The sequence below is a fragment of the Sorex fumeus genome, unplaced genomic scaffold (genome assembly GCF_029834395.1).
Source record: "Sorex fumeus unplaced genomic scaffold, SorFum_2.1 ptg000054l, whole genome shotgun sequence".
Taxonomy (NCBI): domain Eukaryota; kingdom Metazoa; phylum Chordata; class Mammalia; order Eulipotyphla; family Soricidae; genus Sorex; species Sorex fumeus.
The window spans coordinates 23364428-23389101 of NW_026606111.1; the positions used below are offsets into that span (position 1 = coordinate 23364428).

The 24674-nt window shown below is 43.6% G+C and overlaps 1 protein-coding gene across 1 annotated transcript in view; it reads right to left on the minus strand.

The window, feature by feature from the left end:
• PREP (prolyl endopeptidase) overlaps positions 1-24674 on the minus strand; it is a 125849-nt gene that overhangs the window by 36358 nt on the left and 64817 nt on the right. The window contains exons 8-10 of the mRNA XM_056125017.1: positions 14001-14192; positions 8613-8810; positions 1182-1285 (exon numbers count right to left, since the gene is read on the minus strand). Coding sequence (XP_055980992.1) covers positions 1182-1285; positions 8613-8810; positions 14001-14192 — 494 coding nt within the window. The remainder of the gene's footprint in view (positions 1-1181; positions 1286-8612; positions 8811-14000; positions 14193-24674) is intronic.

Consider the following 24674-nt stretch of genomic DNA (forward strand, 5'->3'; position numbering starts at 1 on the left):
TTTTGTTTTGTTTTGTTTTTTTTTTGGGTCACACCCGGAGATGCATAAGGGTTACTCCTAGTTCTGTACTCAGGAGTTACTCCTGGCGGTGCTCTGGGGACCATGTGGGATGGTGTGGCTAAGGACCATGTTCTGATGCTACAGACACTAATTATACAGACCACGGAGCAGCAAACTTTGCTCTCAAGAGCCAAATATGAAGCAAGCACTTGAGCCCTTATGAGCTGGACAACTGCACCCACTCTGGGAAAGCGTTATGGCAACTGTGGACCCCATAAACACCTGGATCTGGCCTGTTCTCGGTGAAACAGGAGGTCTGCTTGCCAACTCAGCATAGAACAGCGGCTGACATTCCGCTGTCCTGGTTTCTGAAAATAGAGCTTTATTTATGCTGAACAAGAGCCAGCCTACCCTTGCAACCGTTTTCAGAAGATGAAGGGGCACACCGTACGCCAATGTCCCGGTTTCCTAGAAACACTCTCAGGTGCTCTTTGTTCTAACCAGCCTATACCACCGCCACTGCCTCTTGTGGTCTGTGTGCTCCAGTGCCTACGTGACAGCACCCTGAGGCATACCTCATCCATCGAGGTCTCACTGCATTCTTTAGTGACCTTCGAGGAGCTGAAAAAACTCAACCTGGAGGAATGGTCAGCAGACACTCATCTTGTTTCGCCATGTCTGTCCATTGTCCGTCCATTCTTCTATCCATCCACCTAACCACCCATCCACCCATCCATCCACCCACCCATCCATCCATCCACCCATCCATCCATCCATCCATCCATCCATCCATCCATCCATCCGATATTTTGCAGAGTGCCAGGCAGAAATACATCTGAACCTTAGACCGAAGAGATAGACTCCCAGCATCCGAGTGAATAATTGATGTAGAACAAACCTGAATAGTTATTTTCAACACTGAAATATCTGAGCCACAGTACATCAAGCAGTGCTGCCTTGAGGGCTACTGTGTGGAGACTTTCCAGTGGGAGACTCCGGCTGCCCTTGGGAACAGTGGTCCTGGCCGGCAAGAACCAGGCCCCTCTGGACCATGAACATAACTGTCCGGCTGTGGATTTTTCCTCCTATGCTCCTGACCAGCCAGGATGGAACTTGACTTGGCCCCACCCTGTGAGTCTAATTTTCAAACCCTCACGTGATAGAGACCCAATGCTCAATACCTGGACTGTCTGGTAATCAGAAGCATCGATCCCTTTTACAGTCACTTCTCGGAAGACTCTTGGCTCCAGTTCCTCTTTGGTAAGATCACAGTGATAAATGATACCTAGAAAGAAGCATAAGTCCGACTTTAGTCTAAAGACTGACTCCACTCAAGGGGCAAGGACCACTGGAAGAGCAAGGGCAGAGCAGTGGGAGGCACACATATTGAGTTCCTCTCCTACAGAACACTCACAACCGCTCTGTACCTGGAAGTGCTTGCTCTTCATCATCCTCATCACACTGACATGCTCTCTTTTATCACCATAACCTGCGCACACATTCCAGAAGTTTCTCTGAGTGCTGAGAGAGTAGGTTTGAGAGTTCTCGTCACACACAAAAGTTATAAGAGTATGATCACTATATTAACCTGACTCACTGCAGTGACTATTACACAAAATGTTATCAAATAATGATTCTTATCAATCTAATGCTGCCTCAATTAAATAAAAAAAAGTGCAGGAAAACTTGACCTAGAGCCACTATGCACAAGAGGCGACTAAGATGGAAAACTTCAGTCCACAGTCAGCCCGGTCTCTCAGGAGCTCATGAAACCTGGCATCTGTGGACACTGAGTGAACAGCAATCAGGGAATCAAAGGAGATTGAACTGCCATTTTGATGAGCCAGCAAAAATATTTCTATTTTGTTGATATTGTTTTGGGGCCACAACTGGCAATGTTCAGAGTAACTCCTGGTTCTGTACTCAAGAATTATTCCTAGCATACTCATGAGACCATATGGGATGTTGGAGATCAAACCCGGGTTAGCTGCGTGCAATGCAAAAATGCCACCCACTGTACTATTTTTCCAGCCCAATTTATCTATTTTTAAGTTAAAGGTTTTTTGGCTTGTGCTGTGGGGTTACTCCTGGCTCTGTGCTTATCGATCCCTCCTGATGTTACTCAGGGAAGCAAAGGAATTTCTGGGGATGAACCTGAGTTGGCCGCGTGCCATTATCTGGCCCAAAGATATTTCTCAATTAAGTACCTGTTTTTTTCCAAGTGAAAGAAACGCCCAAGGATTTTCACTTTTATGACAAAAGGCCCAAAGTGAAAATTATCATTTAGCACTAAAGAAAAAAATTGGGGCCATACCCAGTGGGGCTTAGGGACTACTCCTAGTGTTGCATTTGGGGGCTGCTCGCATGCAGTACTGGGTGTGGAATTTAGGAATCTCCTTGAGCTGTCTCCCAGGCTGTTCAGAACCTATTTGGCAGAACCTGCTCTAGAGCTCACACAAATCCCAGGTATCGAGAATGGCACTGCCAAGCTCCTCCTCCTGGGGTGACTTTATAGGGATGCATATCTGTCACACCATTCCTGCTTTTACTCTAACGTTCCAGTTATTTCAGGGTTTCTGTGTTATTTGGTATGCTAATTTTAAGGGACTGGGAACGCTCAAAATTTCTCCAAATAAATGGCAGTTGCTTCTTTGCTTGAAAGAATGTCAGCTAAGGAAAGATTTCACATAAACGCTTTACTTTGGGAGAGTTGAGGGTGGGGGGAGAGGGAATCTGTAATTGTACAACAGAAACTGATTAATACACAACAAGAATCCTAGCTTATTGACCAGTAATTACCACTCCATTTCCTGAGATAAGCGCTCCTGTTCTCTAGCGCTTAAGAACTGTATCAGAGAAACAATAAGTGAGCCGAGAGTCGTTACTGTTTGAAAACAATGACACTGTGGTGGTTTATGAAAAAGGAATGAGTCATCTAGTGTGGCTGGTGTGGAAACAGCCCTCCCACAGGATACTTTAAACATATGCTGTCAAGTATATGATCCCAATGCTTGTTGGAAAACCAGAGACCAAACTGTACTCCTACAAGGCTCATTCCAGTGGATTGATCAAATATTAAGATGGTGGCTTGCTTTCTTCTCAACGACTCTGAGTATAGACTTCCCTCTGCCTGCCTTCCTACTACCTCTAGCGCCGACAAAAGTTCTATATTTCATCTTATCAACAGCATGTGACCTCAACTTCCCTCTTTACCAACTGTATCAAGGGATTAGAATAGGGAGTAAGGATAATGCTGCAAAGGAGATTGGCCCACGTGATTGATGTTTATGTTACCCTCAGATGCCTGGCAAACTCCAACTTTTTTTCTGTATAATGCAGCATCAAACTACTGTCAGGGTTTTCAGGGCAGGCCGGACCACTGAAGTGCCAAAGTGGCATCTTTTATTATTCTGAATTAAAGCGGCATATGAAAGAGCCAAGATAGGACCAAGAGTTGTGAGCTTCCCCACCGGCTAAATCAGGGGTACCTCTTCCCTGGGAGGGAGCCCGCCTATGTGGGAGGAGGGAGACACCCGATGGTCACAGACAAGGTTTTCAGGGCTTGTTTCTCCTGAGTAAATAAACCAAGTTATCCTGCACAGGGCGAGGGCCGTAATCCCAAACCTGCTTCCGGCTGTCCATTCCCCACAAGACTATGGCTTCTTTGAGTCAAGGATACAGATGTGAATGGCTTTGTTCCTATCATAGGTCCTTTCTTCAATTCTGAGTTCTGGGGGGAGCTGCCAGGGGTGGACCCCAGGTTCTCACACGGGGTCAGCTCCACAATCATAGCCCATGGATCTGACTCAGATGGAACCTGTGTCCACGGAGAATCTATTTTTTTTTCTCTTTCCAGGTTCCTCCTCTATACTACCTCTGGGCACACAATCTAATTTATAAATGCAATGAACACTGTACCTACCTAGACAAATGTAATCTTGAAGGAAAGGTATTTTGAGGGGCCCTTCCCTTAGTAATGCTGGGGCTCCTAGTGGTAGGAGACCCTGTGATGCTGGTCTGGCTCCCACCTCATCCAGTGCAGCAATGCTAAGGGACACCAAGATGTTCCTGGTGGCACTTGGGGGACCATGTGAGATAGTGATGGGACATGGGGGGGGGGGGTCACCCTATGCACAGTATGGGCTCCAGCCTTTATGTTATCTCTCTAGCCCCTACATTCACTTTAGAAGATCTTTGTTCATCACAGTATGGCTCCTAAAAACACAAAAAGCACCTGAATCCTTGAAAAAAATAGGAAGAAAAAAGAAAAAACCTTCAAACAAATAACCCGCCACCAAAAAGACTGCAGAGTATATACCGTCCTTTGAGCTTGATCCTTCATGCGTGGCCGTCGCCTGTAGTAAGGAGAGGACAAAGGAGCCTGGACACCCTGCTGAGAATCCCTTGAGCAGGTGACCTCAGGTATGCCACCAAACATGAGAATGCAAACTCCCTCACAGCTGCTTGTGTCTCTGGGAAAGCTGAGGAGGTAGATTCTAAGAGAGGGAAGAGGGCGGAGCTCAAAGACAGATGACCAGTACCTGGCTAGTTTTTTGACTTGTGCAGAAGTGGTGTACCTTGAAGGAGGCTGGGCCAAATCTGAGGGCAGCAGAGTTTACTTAATGGGTCTGATCAGTATTTTCTTTCTTTCTTCTTCTTCCTTTTGTGTGTGTGTGTGTGTGTGTGTGTGGTAAAGAGGCCTCCCAAGAGGTGCTCTGGCACCAAGCCTAGTTAATTCTCAGTCAACCAGCTCAGATGCTTAGCACGAGCTTGAGGATGTGGGGATTGCCCTGTCCAGCCCAGTCCAGCCCAGTGGTGGTTGGGGGTTGGGGGTTGGGGTGGGAGAGTGCAGAGCTGCATTGAAACACCCAACGATCCTCGGGGAACTAAGTGATGGCAGTGAGGGGCTGAACCAGGGTTGGTTGCAGGGAAAGCATGCATCTTAATCTCGGTACTTTCCTGATCAATGTTTTTTACTTATAGATGACTCTGGGTTAGCCCATGCCACATTCTTATCAAATGTGATTTGCCAACATCCCATGATGCACTGTATCCTGTCTGAAACTGGCTTGGTAAATGCAAGAAAAGGGTAGCTTGCGAAACCCAACAACAACAAAAATCCAATAAACCCGTTCACAGTTGGAGGTGCGGAGAGGAACAGACACTTCCTCAAAGACAAAGGAATGGCAATGACAAAGACAAAAGAATGGAACCCTCGTCTATTGCTGGTGGGAATGTCATCTCATTCAGCCTCTATGGAAAGAAATATGGGTATCATTAAAAAAAAGAAGAAGAAAAAAAAGGAATAGAACTTCCATATGACCCAGTGATGCTACTCTTTGGCATCTATCCCCAAAACATACAAACATTAATTTGAAAGGATATATGCACTCTTATGCTTATCACTCCACTTAGTACAACAGCCGAGCTATGGAAAGAACCCAAATGCCCAACTAGACATAAATAGACCAAAGAGTTGTGGTGGATATATACAATGGAATACTATGCAGCTCAACAAGAAACAACAGAAACATACAATTTGCAGCAACATGAATATAACTAGAGGTTATCATACTAAGTTAGTTGGGAGGAAGGGATAGATATAAGATGATTCACTCATATGTGAGACCCAAAGATCTACAGCAAGGTAGGACTATAATGGACGAACTGACCCAGACAACTGAGTTGGGATGGGGGTTTGAAAGGGAAGGAAGCCGGGGTCCTTTGGGGAGGGAGGGAGGCATTAACCTGTTGCATATTAACCCTAAGTGTTTGAGGCTTCATCAGTGAATTGCCCCTTTTCCTTTCACAGAGAAACCTACAGTGCTCTTGAGCGCATCCCAAATCACCTGAGTTTATCTTTAACCTTTCCTTTGTGCTTTTACAATTTCCCAAGTCAGACTCTGAACTTTGTATTTGTTTTAATTACTTGCTTTCCTATTTCCCTACAGCCTTTTCATATTTTACTACAGAGCAATGTTCTTCGCTTAAACACAGAAAGACCATAAATGCTATGCTCATAATATTTGGGAGCTGACTGGCTCTAAAATATATCTATTCCTGGGCATCCATCATAATTACTTCAGTTGCCATAGTTCCTAACACCTGACAAAGGGAGGTCCTATTGTGGGACTGGAATGGACCCTGGGCAAGCGGCAAAGCTAACCTGGCAGCAAAATGGGGCAGTCTAGAAAGCATAAAGACATGTTCTTGATGCAGGTCATTATGATTTAAGAGACCGGACCCCCATGGGGAAGGACAGGGTGAACCGGCTGAGGGCTTACTCTAGGATTTACGGTAAAAACCTTGCTTGCCTTGGAGGCAGAGAACTAAGTTTTGGAACCTATATCTCTTAAAAGGTGTTTATCAAAATAACTGCAAGTATTAATAAGAAGGAAACTTAACTATTTAGCATGTACAACTAAAGGGAAAGAGAATATCAATATAGAGGTTGCTGGGAGACAGAGTACCTCCTTGAGTTAATCCCCACAAGAGAATTGCCTCCAAAATGCCTTACCTTTGTGAATGATCAATCACATCTAGGTCCTATACCTTACCCCCCTTCAGATGTCCTATATGTATGCTAGCAGCTCTGCATTAAATGGGCCACTTTCACTATCAGTCTGTGGTCCCCTGTCAATTTGTTCCTCTGCTGGGGAGAACTGGGGAGGACAGGGAGGCAGCTTTCACCCACTGAACGCACTCACCACACACCCCACACTTTTGTGAACTCACAGTACGCTGGTGATGGATGTGGTATCAGAATCACGTCCACGAGAAACCACCAATAACAGTACTGTCAATCACAGAACCCCAATCATCAGGAAAAAATTAAATTAAAAAAAAAAAGCTGTACTGGGAGTAAATATCCTAGAATCATAAATCAGAGAGAACTGCGCTATTCTTTTTTTTTTTTTTGAGGGCAGTGGGTATGTCCTTTGGTGATTTCTAAGGGTAAAAAAAATTCTCTCTCTCTCTCCCGCCCCCCCCCCCCCCCACCTCACTGTGCCAGTCCCGAGTAGTATTTCATAGTCTGACACGGAATCCATCATCTCACACTAGGACAATGAGCCCTTTCTTCCCAGAATGAGCTGCTTCCTGAAATAAATGGCCATGCGGGGTCACTGAAGGAAGTTTACAGACCTCTGGAGACTCTGGCCTGTATGAAGTACAGGTGAGTCACCCCTAATCTGTGCTCCTCTTCGCCCTTCACCCATTTAAAAACTGCTGAAGCTAATGACACTTCCCAGAGTGAACCTTCTGGAACAAGTGCAAGCTTGGAAAATACACGTGTGTGTGTGTGTGTGTGTGTGTGTGTGTTCCCACAGCAGGGGGGTGGGGGGGTTGAGTTCAGCTCTCAGGAGAACATGTTTTCCTCCGCTACAGCCTACCAGCTGCCGCTGTGTTCCGGGCTCTGGGGGATGAGAGGTGAGGCTCTGGTCACTTGGATATGGGGTCCAAGACCTGCAAGATCCTGATCCCCCACTCTAGACCTGGTTTTCACATTCTGGGGCACATCCCACACCCCGCCAACAACCTGCTCCCGGAAAGGCCTGTGGGAAGAGCGTACCCTCTCAGATCTGGGTACAGAACATCACTCATTTGGCTTTTATAACCTTGACAGCAACCTGTTGTGAGGATAAATCCTTATAGATTGCCTATGCTGTGAGTCTGAGATGCAAACAAATAAACAGACATAAAACCTCAAAGTGGATGACACATCACTGTGTGGCCAAACCCCCAGGAAGCCGACGCAGGAAGCCACTAGCTCACCCTGCTCTGGCTTCATATGCCAAGAACCAAATTGCGAGACTCACCAGGGTTCTATGGGGAGTTAGAAAAAAAAAGAAACAAGGGCAGAAACTGACTCAGCCAGATTGCCTTTAGGACAAGGTTTTCCTGGTCACCTGCAAACTGCCAACCATGCTCACTGGGACCTGGGACCAAAGAGCACGCACACATGGTCAGCCCCAACAAAAAGATACTAAAAAGAGAACTGGAGAACTACTTTCACTCTGGGTCATACATATGAAACCAGACCATTAAATGCACAACTTCATTTTGCAAGTTTTCCCCCCAAGTAATACATTTTTAAATATATGGGATGAGAGGCCAGGTACCCAGGTACCTTCACCCCCAGGGCTGGGGGCCTCAATAGCTGTACTTGCTCAGGAGGACTATGTGGTACTAGGAATTGAACCCAGTTCAGCTGGGCGCTACAACTGCTGCATCATCTCCCAGGCCCTAGAAAACAATTTTTACAAGTCAAATGGGACTTAACAGGCTTGTGCTTTTAGGCATCTATCTGCACTGTGGACACAGAGGTCAAAGACTGCATCCAAAGTTAGGCTAAGGTTTTGTAATCAACCTACACAAGACACCATCTGGTTGGTCCCCAGAGCAGAGGTTCAGAACACAGGAGTAAAGGCAGTTTCAGGCGTTCACATTCCTCTGGTTAACCGAGAATCTGTCTGATGGGTTTTATTCCTGGGGAGGGAATTCTGGACGCAAGGTAATTCTGTGCTTTTCAGTAACACAGATTCATGTGTCCATGTCTCAAAGGAAAACCTGAAAGAATGAATTTTCACCCTGCACGGAGCCGGGACTCTCACCTGGAGATAAGAAGGACGTGAACTGGTAGAAGATCTCAGTGTCCTTCTTCTGCCCACTGTAGCCCACAATGCTGCCCACCTCGAGCGGGAAGGACTTGAGGAGCGTGCCGGTGGCCAGGTCATGCAGCTGCAGCGTGTTCTTCACATCGTGGAGGTAGCACAGCACCAGAAAGTTGGACCTGACACACGCCACCCATTCTGAAAAGAAGAGCAAAGCCTCATGTGGCTCTGGAAGACAAATCCCAGGGAATGAAGAGTTTCTGAGCCAGGGGCTGTGCTGGTGGCCGTAAAAAACTGGCAAAGGGATTAACCGTGGTCATTCTCAAGGCATGCAGCCAGCTTCTAGTCTACCCTTTTAATGCAGGATAGCTATTGCCCTGTCCAGAGGAAACAGGATTCTCAGTGGTGGGCTAGGGTGCTTTGGTGATGTTGGTTACACAAAGCGGGTGGCGCAGATAACCCCACTCCCTGCCTGCTTTGCAGCTAACAGCTCCCTCCAGGAGATGCAGAGGGGAAACAGCCATCAACAAACCCTGAGTCATACCAGGTGGCCCGCAGGCCTGGACTCAGAGATGTTCAGACTTTTACTTGGCATACAGCAAAATACATTGGGGTACTACAAAAGGGCTCTTGAGCAAAGCTTGAAAAACGAACCAGGACAGAAATTTGTTCAGCCCTTCTCAGAGGGGGGGAAAATATATATATTACTGTGTACCTCACTCCGAGAAATCCCTTACTATAAACAAACAGAAAGCACCCCCTAACTGCACTCAAGGTATCAGTCCCTGGGGGGAAAGATTGGGTGAGACACCACCAAGGCCATGAGATGACGTTGGACACACGGAAGCAGAGAAATGCAGGAGTGTACATAAAGGAGAACATGATGCCAAACCCAGGGAGGCTCTGCCTTCCATCGGGTGCATTGGGCGTGGCAGTGTGACTTGGTGGGGTGCTGTTCAGACCACGACAGCTCTGGCAGAAAATGGCGACTCAAGGAATGAAGGTCAGATCTGGAATGAGGAGAGAAAGAATATAGGAACCGCAGAGCGGAAGGGAGCAAGAGACTGATACACAGAAAATCATGCTCAAGAAGCAAAAGACACATGTGATGCTGGGGACACAGTTTAAATTACTCTCTGGAGCATCTGTGGGTGTAGTTCTTATCAGAGTTGCCATTGTGAGGCAGCTCTTGGGACTTTAGAGTGACATACAGGATAACATGAGTGAAGCCGCGTGTCTGCCTGACTGCCGGCCCGAGGTGGGGGGGGGGGAGAGTAAGGGAGGTGGGAGTGTCAAGAAGAGGGAGAGTGGAAACAAGGGTCAGGAGGACTTGTCCACGGTAGGAAGCTTGTGACAAGAGGTGGTGGGGGAAGGCAATTAGGATAAAGAAGGGACAACTATGAAAACGATACTTGGAAATGATCACTCTGGAGAAGAACCGAATGATCACTCAGGTAAAGGGTTAAACATGATAACCTTTCAGTATCTGTATCACAAATCAAAATACCCAAAAGGAGAGAGGGATTGAAAGACAGGGTAGAGGGGTAGAGGGAGAGAGGGGAGAGAAGAGAGAGGTGAGGTAGAAAGAGGGGGGAGAGAAGAGAAAGGGGGAGGGGGGAGAGAGAGAGAGAGAGAGAGAGAGAGAGAGAGAGAGAGAGAGAGAGAGAGAGAGAAGTGCCTACCATAGAGACAGGCTGGGGCAGGGGGGTTGGTGGGAGGGAAACTGGAGACACTGATGGTGGGAAATGGTCCGTAGTGAAGGGAGGGTTGTTGGGACATTGAAGAACTGAAAACCAATTATGAACTTTGTAACTATGTATCTTACAGTGAGTCAATTAAAAGTAAATAAATAACTAAATAAATAAATAAGACACAAAAGCACGCCCAAAAAAGGTGGGGGCGGGGGAGAGAAGACCTGAACGAGTGTCAGTGGCACTGGAGATAAGGTCTGGAAAAGGAGAGTGAGATGTGGAAGATCTGTTCTCAAGAAGAAAAGCCCCAGGATGTGGTGCTGTGGGGGTCGGGAAGGAGGTGGAGGTGCAGGGTCACAATCCTGCCTCCCGGGCTAGGCACAGGCCGCTCAGAGGCAGAGATGGCAGGGCCGAGGCTGTGGGTGAGGCAGGACTGGTCTTAAGATCTTAAGATCTATCAGACCAGGGCCTCTTGACAGGGCTACTCATTATAACCCAAGAAACCAGCAGCTCAACCTTCTAAATGTTACCAGTTACCAACAAGAACAAGACATTGGCCAGAGGGAACTTTGGGATCACAGGGGGACCTTGGTCTTATTTGGTTTTCCTCAAGGGAGGTTATAAAGAACTCTTTCATCTAAAAGTGATTTGATCCCCGTTCAGGAGCATTTTCAAAATCCCTGAATCAAGCGATATAGTTCATGTGGCCTTAATGTTTCATAGCAAGTATGGGGCAGCGGGCGGAGGAGAAAGTAAATCATTTCCTCTCAAGGAATAATCAATCCGTGTTAACTACAAATGCGTCAGAATTATAGAACAGACAACGTGAATGAGAAAAGGACAAGGTGATTTACAGACTGTCTTTTAATAAAAGCTCTGACTTTATAGCTGTACTTTATGACTCATCTTGCGTTTTTATTCTCAATAGGGCACGCTGTGCTAATGATATATGGCAAATTCAATGGTGCTTCCCTTTGAATTGATGAGTTCCACGGAATATTGAAGGTTTTCCCCTTTGCAGTCTCGAGAACTTATAAACTTTCAGAAGCAAGGTTATAAAAATATATTAACCCCCTTCCCCAAATCTCTGAACACCGATTTGCATTTCATTAGATCCACAAATGAGAGAGGATGTCACCTTAAGGCTTAGTTAAAACTGCATTGGTTTTCAAAGTCAGATATGGCTCTTAACTGCCTTGGGACATATGCACATCTCTGAGGGTTAGCGATCTCTGTTTCAAAGTACCTCACCCCTGAAAAACACGGAGGGCATCCGTGAGTCTGGTGCCTTGAAATTGTTTTCAGATGCACCAATGCATGAGGCCCATCCATATGCAACGCAAACAGGATCCATAAGAGCGGCTGTTGCCATCTGGGGAAGAGAGGTTCCATTCCTGTCTTGGTCTGGCCAGGAGCACTCAAGCCAGAGTCATGGAGTAACAGATCCTTTGCTTGAAGATGTGATGGAAATGGCTCCCAAACCAGGAACTGCAGTCTATGGTCAATTGTGGGTCCCTTATACAAGTGTAAATGAGGATCAGAGAGTGTACAGATGGCCTGGAGCAAAACAATGAGTGAGAATTCCTTGCAAAGAGCACATTGGGGTGGAATCCAAGCACTGAAAACTGGAGAGATGCACGGAACTGATGTAGGCAGGTAGGCAGGGAGGAAAGTCCCCCTCCCAGGCAATGGCAGTAAATTTCCTGGGTAGTAGTAGCTTTGGAGTTGTGAAGGTCAACCTTGCAGAAAACAGGAACTAAGGCCTAAGAAGACCATCACCTGGTGCCTGCAACAGACCCAGAAAAGCTCCAGCAGAAACAAAAGGCCAGGAAAGGTATTTCAAAGAAGACCATCACTGCTCTTTAGCCCTCGGCAACCTCCTTAGAAAAGGACTTTAACTTAGGTAGAGGCCCCAAGTCAGGGCAGGTTGGAGAAACCCTTCTTGAAAAAAGGAAGGGCACACATATATTGCCCAAGCCCATGTGCTGCTTGTGCCCACATGGCTGAGCACATGTCTTGCCCGCGTCTCCCCTCCTGAGATGTGTACTTTCATGTCTAATGCTGGGGTGTATATAGGAGCTCTCTCCACCCTCGGAGAAGTTCAGGTTCTCTGGAGCACATTACTCCCCACTCTCTCCCACTTTCTCTTCCTCCTTCCCTTCAAAACCTCCAAATAAAATCTGTCACTGTTTGTCTACTCCTGAAATTCTTTTCTATGAGGCGAGACAAGAACCCAGTAGCCCTGGGTCCTGGTTTGCAGAGGCGGATGGGGAGTAAGTGACTATCTTTCTCCTCCCCGCTTCATGCAAGTCACCTGTGGGACCCACCGACTTCAGAATGAACACCAAGAAGGCAGAAGAAGGGCTGATTGAGCACGTTAAAGGAGGAGCCTGAAACGGTCAACTGTCGGAAGATCTGAGAGGCATGATTTGCAGGAAAAAGTGGGCACGAGATACTGGGTCCTGTCCAGTGCACTACAGATGACTTCGGGACAAAGAAGGTGTCGTAGGACAGTCAGATGTCCAAAGACTGAAGAGTATCCCAAGCTGATACCTAGAGAAGCGCCTCCTCCAAGGGCTGAGCAGGCGTGCCCCAAGACACAGTCTGCAGAATCAGCTGGAATCCCTGTCCATCTTCCTCCTCATCCAAGGCCACTCTCCCCTTGGGCCAGTGGAGAAAAGAGCCCTTTACATTCGAGGATGTGAGACAGACCTGTCTCCTATACAGTTGTACTTTGATTCATTTAACAAAAACAAAAATCTGTCTAAGGATTGGGACCGCAGAGACAGTACAGAGGTGAAGGTGCCTGTCATGTGCATGGCTGACCCAATTTCGATCCCTGACACCCCACACGGTCCCCTGAGCAGCGCCAAGAGTGAACCCCGAACACAGAGCTGGGAGTAAATTACTGAGCACGGCTGACTGTGGCCCCCAAACCAAAAGAGTTATCTACAAAAGGCACTATTCTGAGATGAGCCACTCTGTATATCTCAAAAGGCATCATTTCCCCAGTTCTGCACCTCACAACTGGTACCCGGACTCGCCACTGCTTTTAGCTCCAGCCAGCCCAGCCAACAGAGAAACTCTTCCTAGGCTTGATGGTACTGAAGGCTCCTTTGTGAGCTTTAGTCCCATCAAACCCTGGCAATAAATAATTGATGAAGTAGCATTTCATTTTTAGAAAAAGCACAGAGGAAATGAATAAAAGGGGCCGTAAAGGGACGCAGCAGTGCTGCTGATAAGGGAAGTCAGGGAGGTTCTCAGGAGGCTAAAGCAGCTCAGTGCACTCTGTGGCCACAGCAATGGATTTCAATTAAATTTGACAATGGCCTATTCTCTTTGCTAATAAGGACTGAGCATTCACTCCAAGATCTGTAATAGTAGGTAAAATGCAAACAAAGCTGAGAGTTAAGGCTTCTGCATCTAAATGGTTTGAAATTCTAAATGGGAATGATTATCACTAGATAATAACTACACAAAGACCACTGATTAAAAAAAAAAAAAGGCAATACCTTTTCAAGGCTGGATTCACAAGCCTTCACAACTTGTACAGGGGCCCTGATCTAAAACTTCAATCACAAAAGCTGTCATGTGATAGCTAGCTGCTGTGTTTCAGCACCACGATCACAAGCAGCCCCATGTTGGGCTTCCACCCAAGACATATGCCCCCCACTTTCGAGCGGCATGTCAATCTCACCCAAGACATCTTTCTCGTGCTCAGGAACGAGCACTTTCCACTTGGACTCCTCAGGGTCCGTGAAGTCGATGTTGATGAGGCGATAGTTGGGAGAGTGGAGATTGGTCTTGAAGGTGAACACCGTCCCCTCGTTGGTCACATAGTCATATTCTCCTTCAAAGTTGTCGATCAGTTTAACCCACTTCAGGATTCCTGGGGAGAGACCAAGCACCTCAAGTCACATCTATGGCACTGAAAACAGTAGTGGTGTGTGTGTTGGGAAGAAAGGGCACGTCTCTTCTACTTAGGGCACCTGAGTCAGATGCAGTACCTGGAAGATCTAAAGCAAGAAAAAGTGAGACAAAGTACAAGTAGATTTTAAGGGTTTATTTTTGTATGTATTTTGCTTGCTTCAAGATAAATTTTGAAGGTATTTAAGACTCAGCATCGACAGAAAGTGTCAGGTGCAGAAATTGAAGGTGTCGAATTAAATTTATGTTGAGTGAAAGGAAGAACATGTTCTTGGTTCTTTTGTCTTAAACATTCCTTGGAAATGTTAAAGTGCTCACTATCAGTATTTAATTGGTTCACTAAATTTAGAATATTGAAGGGAGAAAAAGAACAGGGCTAGAAAGATTGTACAATCGGTAGGAGAGAGTACTGTGGCAAGTCTGTAGCATAGTGCCAACCCTGGTTTGATCCCTGGCACTGCATGTGGTCCCCTGAGCTCTACCAGGAGTGATCCCTGAGCACAGGAATAAAGTCCTGACCATTACTGAGTGTGGCCCCAAAACCAAAATCAAACTCAAGACAAGCACCACAAACAGCATTTCAGAGGTTTTATAAATTAAAAAAGTTCTAGATTTTTTTAAAAACTTTAACAAGTTTCACAATGGAGAAATTACTGGGCCCACTCAAGCAAATCAATGAATAAGGGAGGATAGTGCTATAGTACAAGGTTTTCTAAACCAGCATTCCTCAACCATTGGTCCAGAGGTACAGAAGGCTGAAACTCGCTGTTCTAATGCAGTGGAGGTGCTGGTTTTCAGATCAAAAAGTTTTAAGAGGGCTAGAGCTGCTGTAGTATAGCAGGCAGGGTGCTTGCCTTGTACATGGGAGACCTGGATTCAATCCCTAGCACCCATATAATTCCCTGAGCCCACCAGAAATGATTCCTGAGCACAGGGCCAGGAGTAAGCCCTGAGCACAGCCTGGTGTGTTCCCTACCCCCCTTCACTGCGGAAGAAAACTGTTTCAAACTACTGAAAATCAATGCCAGATCTTAGCTATCCAACTATCTTCTACCTTCAATTTCACAGTGAAATTGCTACAATAATTTAGAGTTCATTTATATTTCTTGAATCTTTCAAAGCAATTTACATTCATTATCTCATTCATCTCCATAGCATATATAATTTGATACTGAATTATTATAATTTGTTGTTGAATTAAATTTATCAGAGAAAATGATAAATAATCCCCTGCCAGAAAGGTTTCGATTAGATATAACTGGATTAAAACCCCAGTCTTAACCACTATTCAAGTTGTGTGACCTTGAACAATCTCTAAGTCTCATTTTCTTTAATATAAACTAGGAATACGCAAAGGCAAAATTATTTTAAAATGAAAACTTGAAGTCATGCACCCCAAACCCAACAAACATTATTTTAAAATAAACAACTGAAATTAATGCAAATAATAAAATTAGCAGCAAAAAGTCCATGACTTTCTTACATATTAGCAATAGTCAGAAAACAAGGAGAATGGGCTTCACTTATATACAAAATTAATAAAATACTTTGCATTCTGCTTAGCAAAAAATGTGCAACTTACATGAAAAAGAAAAAGTATTTTCTAACTAGAACAACACCTGAATAACTCCAGACATATCAAAATCCCTAGCAAAGAAAGCTCAATATTTCATAAATGCAAATAATCCCAGAGGAAATCAACAAACTGAACACAGTTCAAATAGATATCCAACTGAAATATTTCAGGGAATTTGGCAACATCACTCTAAAGTTCATCTGCAAGAACAGCCGCACAGAGACAGTTAATTATATTTCTGACATTTCTAACGGCATCACTGAACATGACCCGAAGATGCTCTGCTCTGAACATGACCCCTACCCTCCAGAGGGCAATTAACTTGATGTGGATGGTAATCATTGTTTTTATTTTGCTGTTCTTTTTCTATTTTAATATGTATACACAAACATGAATCTTGCCTCATGTATAAATTTTGTACATAATAAATGATGTATAAATTTTGTACATGAGATTATATGACACATTTGCTTTTGTATCTTGACTTCTTTCACCTGACAGTATGTGTGTGAAGAGACTGTTTATCCTCTGTTATTTGCTGCAGGTTGTTTACTTGCCTAAATCTTCTTGTGCTCAAAGAACATAATGTATGATTTCAATCTTTGAAAATTTGTTGAAAACTAGTACATGGCCTAATTATTTTTTTAAAGGACTTTTAAATGTTCTGGTATATGTCTAAAAAGAATGCGTACTCTGTAGTCTTTGATTTAACTAAGTCTGTTAAGTCATTTGTGAATCATTTTGCTCAAATCAATGACCTTAAGAATTTGCGGGGGGGGGGGGCATTTTTCTCTCTCAATCACGAAAATGGTTTGTTAAAATTTTCTTTGTAGATTTACCTATTTCTATTGATTTATTGTACTTCTGACTTGTTTGGGGGTCATTCCAGGGGGTGCTAAAGACTTACTCCTGCACCTGTGCTCAGGAATCACTCTTGGGGGTGCTTGGAGTATCAGGTGCTGGGGCTAAAATTCAGGCCAGGTACATGCAAGGCAAGCGCCCTACCCACTGGACTCTCTCTTCATCCCCCAATTTGTTGTATTTTTGATGATTTTTACCTTTGTAATTTGAGGGGTTTTTTTGGGGGGGAGGGGAGAAAGAGGGGCACACCTGGAAGTGCTTAGGGCTTACTGCTGATTCGATGCTCATCCCTGATGAGGCTCAGAGGACCGTGTGTTGGCGATCAAACCCAGGTCAACCACATGCAAGGCAACTGCCCTACCTGTTGTCCTGTTTCTCTAGCCTCCTACTCTTTGTACTTTGAAATTGTGCTGCTAGATGTGAACAAATTAAAAATCATTGTGAGCAAAACAGAACCTCTAGTACTGCTTTTTTGCTTTAAAGTTTACTTTGATATTAAAGATAGCTGTATTATTTTCATGGTGATACTATGAGTCAGTTGCGTTCAGCAGATGGCTTGTCCCAATTATGAGTTCTTCATTTTCTGGAAAGATCTCTTCTTTTCCAGGATGCTTAACTACTCTTTATATACTTTCCATCCTTTGGGTGAACTGCTTGCTAGTTGATTACTTTACGTCTGCATTCTATTCTATGTCACGATTTCTCTCTTCAACTATCTTGTTCAACCTAATGCATTCATAACATTAATGATGTTTGTTTTAATTTTTAAGTTCTATTTCATCCTTTTACTTCTACTTGGCCATGCTTTATAATATCCTATTTCTTCCACTTTTGGAGAATGGTATACTGCTGCATCCGATCTCGCTGGGGGTGGCTACCCCCAATTCAGTGCTCTTGGAGGTGCTGGGATAAAATTAGGGATGGATCCTGGGGTTCCAGCCTTGAAGACACATACATACCAACCCATTGAGCTATCTCCCTACCCCCAATATCCTCTTTTTTGCTAATGCTGTCAAGTTTCTCATTTATTTTTAAAAGCAGCATCATATATTATTATTTATTTTGGAATTATTTTACATTAAGGGATATGATGATTCTATTCCGCTATATCTCATGTTGGTGAACTATTTTGGGGATTTGTGACTGTTTTATGAAATTTCATTGCGAACAACTGACTTTTCTTGAAATATTATCTGTATTTTGGAAAGCCAGGATGAAGTGATAATCTTCCAGAGGAAAAAAAAAATGCTGTTATTTGTTCTTGGCTGCAACCAACCTGAACAAACTTTTAGGTTTTTGATGAAAGGATTTTTGAACCTCCAGGAACCATGGAGAAAACCAGGTTCAGGAGTTGGTGAGATGGTAAAGGGGGCAGGGTGGTTGCTTGGCATGTGGCTACCTGGGTTTGATCCTAGACACTCCATGGCGACTCCTGATATTTGCCAAGAGTGATCCCTGAGTGCAGACCCAAGAGTAAGCCCTGAGCACAGTCTAGTGTGGCATAAAAAAAAATCATAAAAAAGAAAAGAAAAATGAAATCTGGGGCATGAGGTAGTCAGTCTGGCTTAGCTAAATTCATGTCCTTGAGGACTGCCCTCCTTCAAAACACGCACACACACACACACACACACACACACACACACCACGGCAAGGTAGAGATAGATTTCCTCACTAAACCCTCTTCTGCCAGTTTGGCTTAGCTAAATTCATGTCCTTGGGGGACTCTCTCTCTCTCTCTCTCTCTCTCTCTCTCTCTCTCTCTCACACACACACACACACACACACACACACACGGTATGGTAGAGATAGACAGATTTCCTCACTAAACCCTCTTCTGCCATATCCCAAGCCACCACTGGTCGGTTCACTTCTCAATCACTCTGAGTATGAGAGCATCTCTCATGAGTCTCTCCACTACAGAGAAACAAGCTTTATTTCCATCCTCAGAACCCTCAGTGATAATGAAAAGAGAGCTCAGTTCCTAGGGTCCTGCACACACCTTCCCAAGAGGTTCAGAACAGGCCGTTCTCCAGAACGTTCCAATAGGCCTTGTTCAGAACAGGTATTCCCAAGACAGGCCAGTCTGGCACACAGAATGTTCTATACTCAGGGCAATCAAGGCCCTAGAGAAACTTTTGCTTCCCTCTTAATTATCTAGAAGGCTTTAAATTGGGGATTTGCCCATGATGGGACTTATTACTGGAAATGGCTTTTTATGACCTTTCTGTACTGCAGGGTAAATAACAATGGAACATCTGTCCTTTCATATGAATTAACCTCTTTCTCCTTTACACTCTAGGACTCAACCCCGTTTGTGAGACTGGAATGATAATCATCCCTCTCTTTCTGTCCTTAAACCTCTTCAGTCTATGTGGGTTCCCAGATGTAAGTCAGTATTTTCTCTCATTAATTTGTCTGATGTGAATTTGATTTTTCCCACCAGTCTGAATAGACTCAAGAGTGATAGGGGAAAATACTCTTTTCTCAAAATCTCTATGGTTTCTTTTTTGGTGTACTGAGTAGCTATATATTTAGCAAGATGCTTTATAAATTATTTTCAACCTTTTCATTATGTCAGTGGGGAGGTTATTCAGAGCATCTAACCTGCCAAACTCCCACAAATTACATTTAATTTTCACAAAAGGTTGAATTCTGTATCTAACTTACATTTTTTTTCCAGTGACAAAATGCCAACCTCAAATGCAGATGATGTACTCAAAAGTAACTGCATCTTAGTTTACGTAAAACACAGAAAGGAAAACAAGATGATTTCTTAGGTGAATAACAATAGAAGAAGAAAAAAATATATATAACTAGCACTGTGAAATTTGCAGAAAATAGTAAGGTACATTTGTTTATAGTACAGATACAACATAATGTTCTACACGATGACATTTGTGGACACAGAATCTTGGGTCAGTGAAATGTCAGATTTCCTTAAATGTTTCCCTATAATAAAGCATTTCCAGACGGAAAACCTTTACTTCTCAAAGGTCTGAAAAGGTCGTGTAGTCATTGCAGTGGTATTTATGATGACAATAAGCCCCACACTAAAAAGTCACTGGCATTTTCCTACTATGGAAAAATAGTAGTTATTTCCTTCAGTACTTCTGCATGATCAAGTAAGACTGAAAAGGGAGCTCATTTGTTTAAAATAATACAGCACCAATGACCACCACAACAGCAATGAAGTTTGTGGTCATTATCTCCTACTGGATTCCAAAGTCTTAGTCATAATGTTAGTCATAAATTTAGGAAAGCAGAAGGATTTACACAAATCCGGCTGTAAACTCTGAAAGACAACTCAAAATACAGGTGCTCATAAGACAGTGTTTTTAAACAGAAGCTCACATAATCCTTTTGCTCTTCTGAAACTCTTGTCCTTAGGGCTACTTCACAGCATAATTCAAGAAAAAAAAAAGGTTCTTCATTTGAACAAAGGTTATTTGTTCAGTTTTGCTATTCACAAGTGAGATCACTATTGATTTAAATAGAAACCAAGAAAAGTAGTTTTTAAAAAGGGTCATAAACTTGCTAACCAGCTCCTTCTTTTTTGCCCACTTTCTGTAAGTGGCATTATTCATGCTGCAGCCAACAGAATTCAATTCCAAATTTCTCTATATTAATGTTAAAATTACTTTTTATACATCACCTCTTGGTAGAGCGAAATGATTTCTTGAGTGAAAATTAGCTTACAATACATCATGGTGTGTGCTACCTCTCAAGTCTCAGGAAAAATCAATGGTATTGATTGGTATTGATGGTACTTTCTCAGGAAAAAAAATCAATGATATGAACTATGTCTCATGGAAAATGTTTTACAAGCACTCTAACAAACAGACCTAAGCAGTACTTTCATACTTTACGAAGTCTGTAAAGACGGTTGGGTACTACCAACACACAAATACAAAGTGGGTAGTCTGAGACTAAGGGAAGAAGAAAAACTCCTGTTCTTATGGGCCTGACACCCTCTCAGTATCTCACGGTGATGGTTGACTGAAACTTTACATGGCATGGGGAGGGTATGGACTTACCAGTAAGCTCGAGTGGTAAAGTAGAGCTCAAGTAGAGTCATGCTTGGCATCTCTGAGGTCTTGGCACTCTGAGGTGCCATCTCTGATCACTGGCACCAAGACCAAACAAGTAAATGGGATTAGGAAAACCCACTGGTCTCACCAGCTTTGGTTTCCTGAGAATAAAACTAACCTTATTCTAGAAGTTTCTGAAAAGACAGAATGGAACAGAGATCTTCCCTGACTAATAAAGATGCCATGTCCTCATGGCATAAACTCATTGCTATCAAATATATTGAAGTAAAAATGTATTTAAGACAGTCAACCTTCTGGATATCATAGCTCAAAATATACTATAATAGCTTATAGTTAGGGAAATTTGTGATTATGTCATAATTTACTGAATACTTACTTAGAGTGAAAAAAAAACAATATAGTATCATACCTGAGTCTGGGAAAAGATCAAAACTCAAATCTATGGATTCTTCTGAATATACATTGCTTTTGCAACACCATAAAGTCCTAAGTTGGGAATTGTCAGTACCTATATAGCTGAGAACCTGGCCAGAGGAAATGCTGATTAGTCACTACAACCAAAACCTCCAAATTCTTCAATGACATAAACAAGTTAAATGTGCCATCTGAACAGGCACGATAGAAAATGAAATATCCATCTCTCCCAGCATATATCCATTTTCCTAACAGCTCTAATAATAATTTCAAAATGATGAAAATTGCTATGGGCTGCAGCGATAGCACAATGGGTAGGGCATTTGCCTTGCACGCAGCCAGCATGGCCGACCCGAGTTTGATTTCTCCGCCCCTCTCAGAGAGCCCAGCAAGCTACCGAGAGTATCTCACCCACATGGCAAAGCCTGGCAAGCTACCTGTGACGTATTCAATATGCCAAACACAGTAACAACAAGTCTCACGATAGAGACGTTACTGGGACCGCTCAAGCAAATCGATGAACAACGGGAGGACCGTGACCGTGAAAATTGCTATTTGAATCACTTATACTTTACCTCAATTCATGTTCTTAAAAAAAAAAAAAAAAGACCTTTATTTTGGGGGATGGGTTCACCAGGCCAGAGGGTTCAATGCTTATACGCAGAATTCCCCCTCAAAATCAATACTGCAGCAGGTACCAAGAAACTCGTGACCATCTGCTTTGCATTAGCCAGAAATGGATAGATAAAGACTCTGAATGTCTGACAAATACCAACTTTCATCATTACATGTAAAACGCAGTGAAGATTAATTTCTTAGGCAGAACAAGGCAACATTTTTTTAATGACACAAAAGTAAAATTAAAATGAAGACACAATGAGTACTGATAACTTCATTAATCTCTGATAACTTCATTAATCTGAAATGGTCCAATTTGGGGCCAGGGAGACAGCTCTAAGGGCTAGTAGGCATACTGTGCAAAGTTTGGGGCTGATTTCCATACAGTCCTCTGAGCACTGAAATGAGTCCTTAACTCCACGCTGGGAGCAGAACTTGAACTCCTTGAGATGTGGCCTAAAGTCCGATGATATTTACACAATAAAATAAATGATCCGATCTTACAGAGAAAAACAGAGAAAGGTTAAGTGAAAGTCTGGATGAAGAATAGGATAAGCAGACATTTCCTTTCAGAAATCCGTATGTCTGCCACATGAACTCTCCCCCCAAAACTCCTTCATAAAGGCTGTGACATGAGCAAAAAACAATGGTGTTTAGGCGTTTTCCAGTCTGGCTTTGCTGAAGTAGAACAGTTACTAATGGCATTGACACAATGTTTCACCTAAAAATTGCTTCCTCCGGGCTGGAGTGATAGCTTAGCCCGCAGGGCGTTTGCCTTGCATGTGGTCCACCCAGGTTCAATTCCCAGCATCCCATATGGTTCCCTGAGCACTGCCAGGGGTAATTCCTGAGTGCAGAGCTAGGAGAACCCCCTGTGCGTTGCTGGGTGTGACCCAAAAAGAAAAAAAAATTGCTCCTGTGATTTTTTTTTTTTGCTGCTGACAATTTTATAAAATAAGGAGCAAAATAACTCTGATCTTGTATAGAAAACCAAAGAATCAAAGAGAAAAGGGAACCAAAAAAAAGAACACAGAAAGGAGAGGGAGGTATTACAGAGTTTTCGAACTCTGAGATGTCCGAACTCTGCACCTGCATATGTGTCCTAAGCTACAGTCCCTGTGACATGCCCTGGACATGTGTGCTGAAAATGTCACTCACATCTCCTGCTTAGCAGTCAGCTAAGTCAGCTTAGGGAAGAAACAACTGGTGTTCCTCATTCCTAACCCCAACACAATCCCTGGCACAGCGTGGGCATTAATGCCTGTCTGTGTCAGAATCAAATATGACATGTGCAGACTCCTACAATTCAGACTGGACTTTATGTCTATATGTTGAGGGGGTCAAGCGATAGGTAGGGCATTTGCCTTGCACATGGATGATATGGGTTCGATTGCTGGCATTGTATATGGTCTCCTGAGAACCTCCAGGAGTAATTCACAAGCTCAGAATCAGGAGTAAACCCTAAGTACTGCTGGGTCTCTCTCTCCCTTTCCCCACTCCCCCCGCTCCCCGCCCCAGAATGTCTGTATGTTGATAATATAAAGAAGTAACCAATCTAAATTATAAAGCCGTGAGTAGCCTTCTTTTTCCCAGTATCTGGAATAAATATAAAATACTTGGAAATATACCACACAAAGTATAATTAGAACCATCACTTATATATTTATTCATGGTATAAGCAAATTTTCAAGAATTTGTAAGGGTCCATACTCTTAAGAAAAAGAAACATCTGAGGTCAGATATTTAACTGTAATATAAAAAATATGAAGTTATTTTACATTTGCCTACCCCTAGCAACTTTCCACAGAATCAAAATAAATTATTTACATCAAACCTGAGAAAATAGCTTCCTAATGTAATTATAAAGAAATGGTTTTGATGTAAAAATGCCAGAAAATATAGTTCAGAAAATCCAGACATAAATCAGTTTCTTGCAAGGTTCAAGATGATTAATTTCAACTCATCCGTAGGCATGAATCGCCTTAAAATCACAGGAATCAAGACTCAGCTGTCTCTCCTACTGCAGAATGAGTAAAATGCCGTGCCAGTTGGCATCTTTAAGGCTACCTTGATACCTCTCTTCACTTTTGATGTTAACAAGAAACAGAAAAAGGAAGTAGAAATTATCTGCTCATACAGCCTTCGAGATTGGAGAAATGATGTACCTGATCCAACATGATGAGAGTCTAATAAAGGACAAAAATCTAATTAGAAAAAAAAAACTTAGGAAGCTGGAGGGATAGAGCTTCAAAATGCTCACAAGCCAATGATCCGTTTCAGAGGAAAAATGACTTATCAAGCGGGGCCACTTGAGTCCGAGATCCAGAGAGAGGGAGAAGTCATTCAAGAGGAGCCGGTGTCCACCAACAATTCGGCTTTAGAGAAAAAGATCATCCTGACTCTTGCTAACATAGAAATGTGTTTATCCAGGCTTCTCGCCATAGGTGTCAAGACCATGGCAATAGGGAGAGAGGTTGGGGCTGAAGTCCAAAGAGAGAAAAGGCAGTTATAGGACTCAGAGCCCGTGGGGAGAAACAGAAAAGTGAGTATGAAGGTGGGAAAATTTGTGCAAAACGGAGGAAATTCTTGATGAAGGTGGGCAAGATTGTGAGGTATTATCTGGGAAACAGGGCAAGCGGGAAGAATCAAGTCAGATATGGAGGGTGATCAAACTCCAAAAATGTGGGATTCTTTCTAAAATGCCCCCTTGGGATTCTGGCTACCATCGGGGTGTGGAAGAAGCAGCAGAGTTGAGAGGGGAGCTCAGAGGAGCTCAGACAGTTAGTATCGGTCAGGCATGGTTCGAAATGTGGGGCATTCCACGGAGAGCAAGACGGGCAAGGTCTGGCTCTTAGGTAGCTCACAAATCCTCAGACGACGTGGTTTTGTGTGAAGAGCAAAAAAAAGAAATCAAAATAGGAAAAGG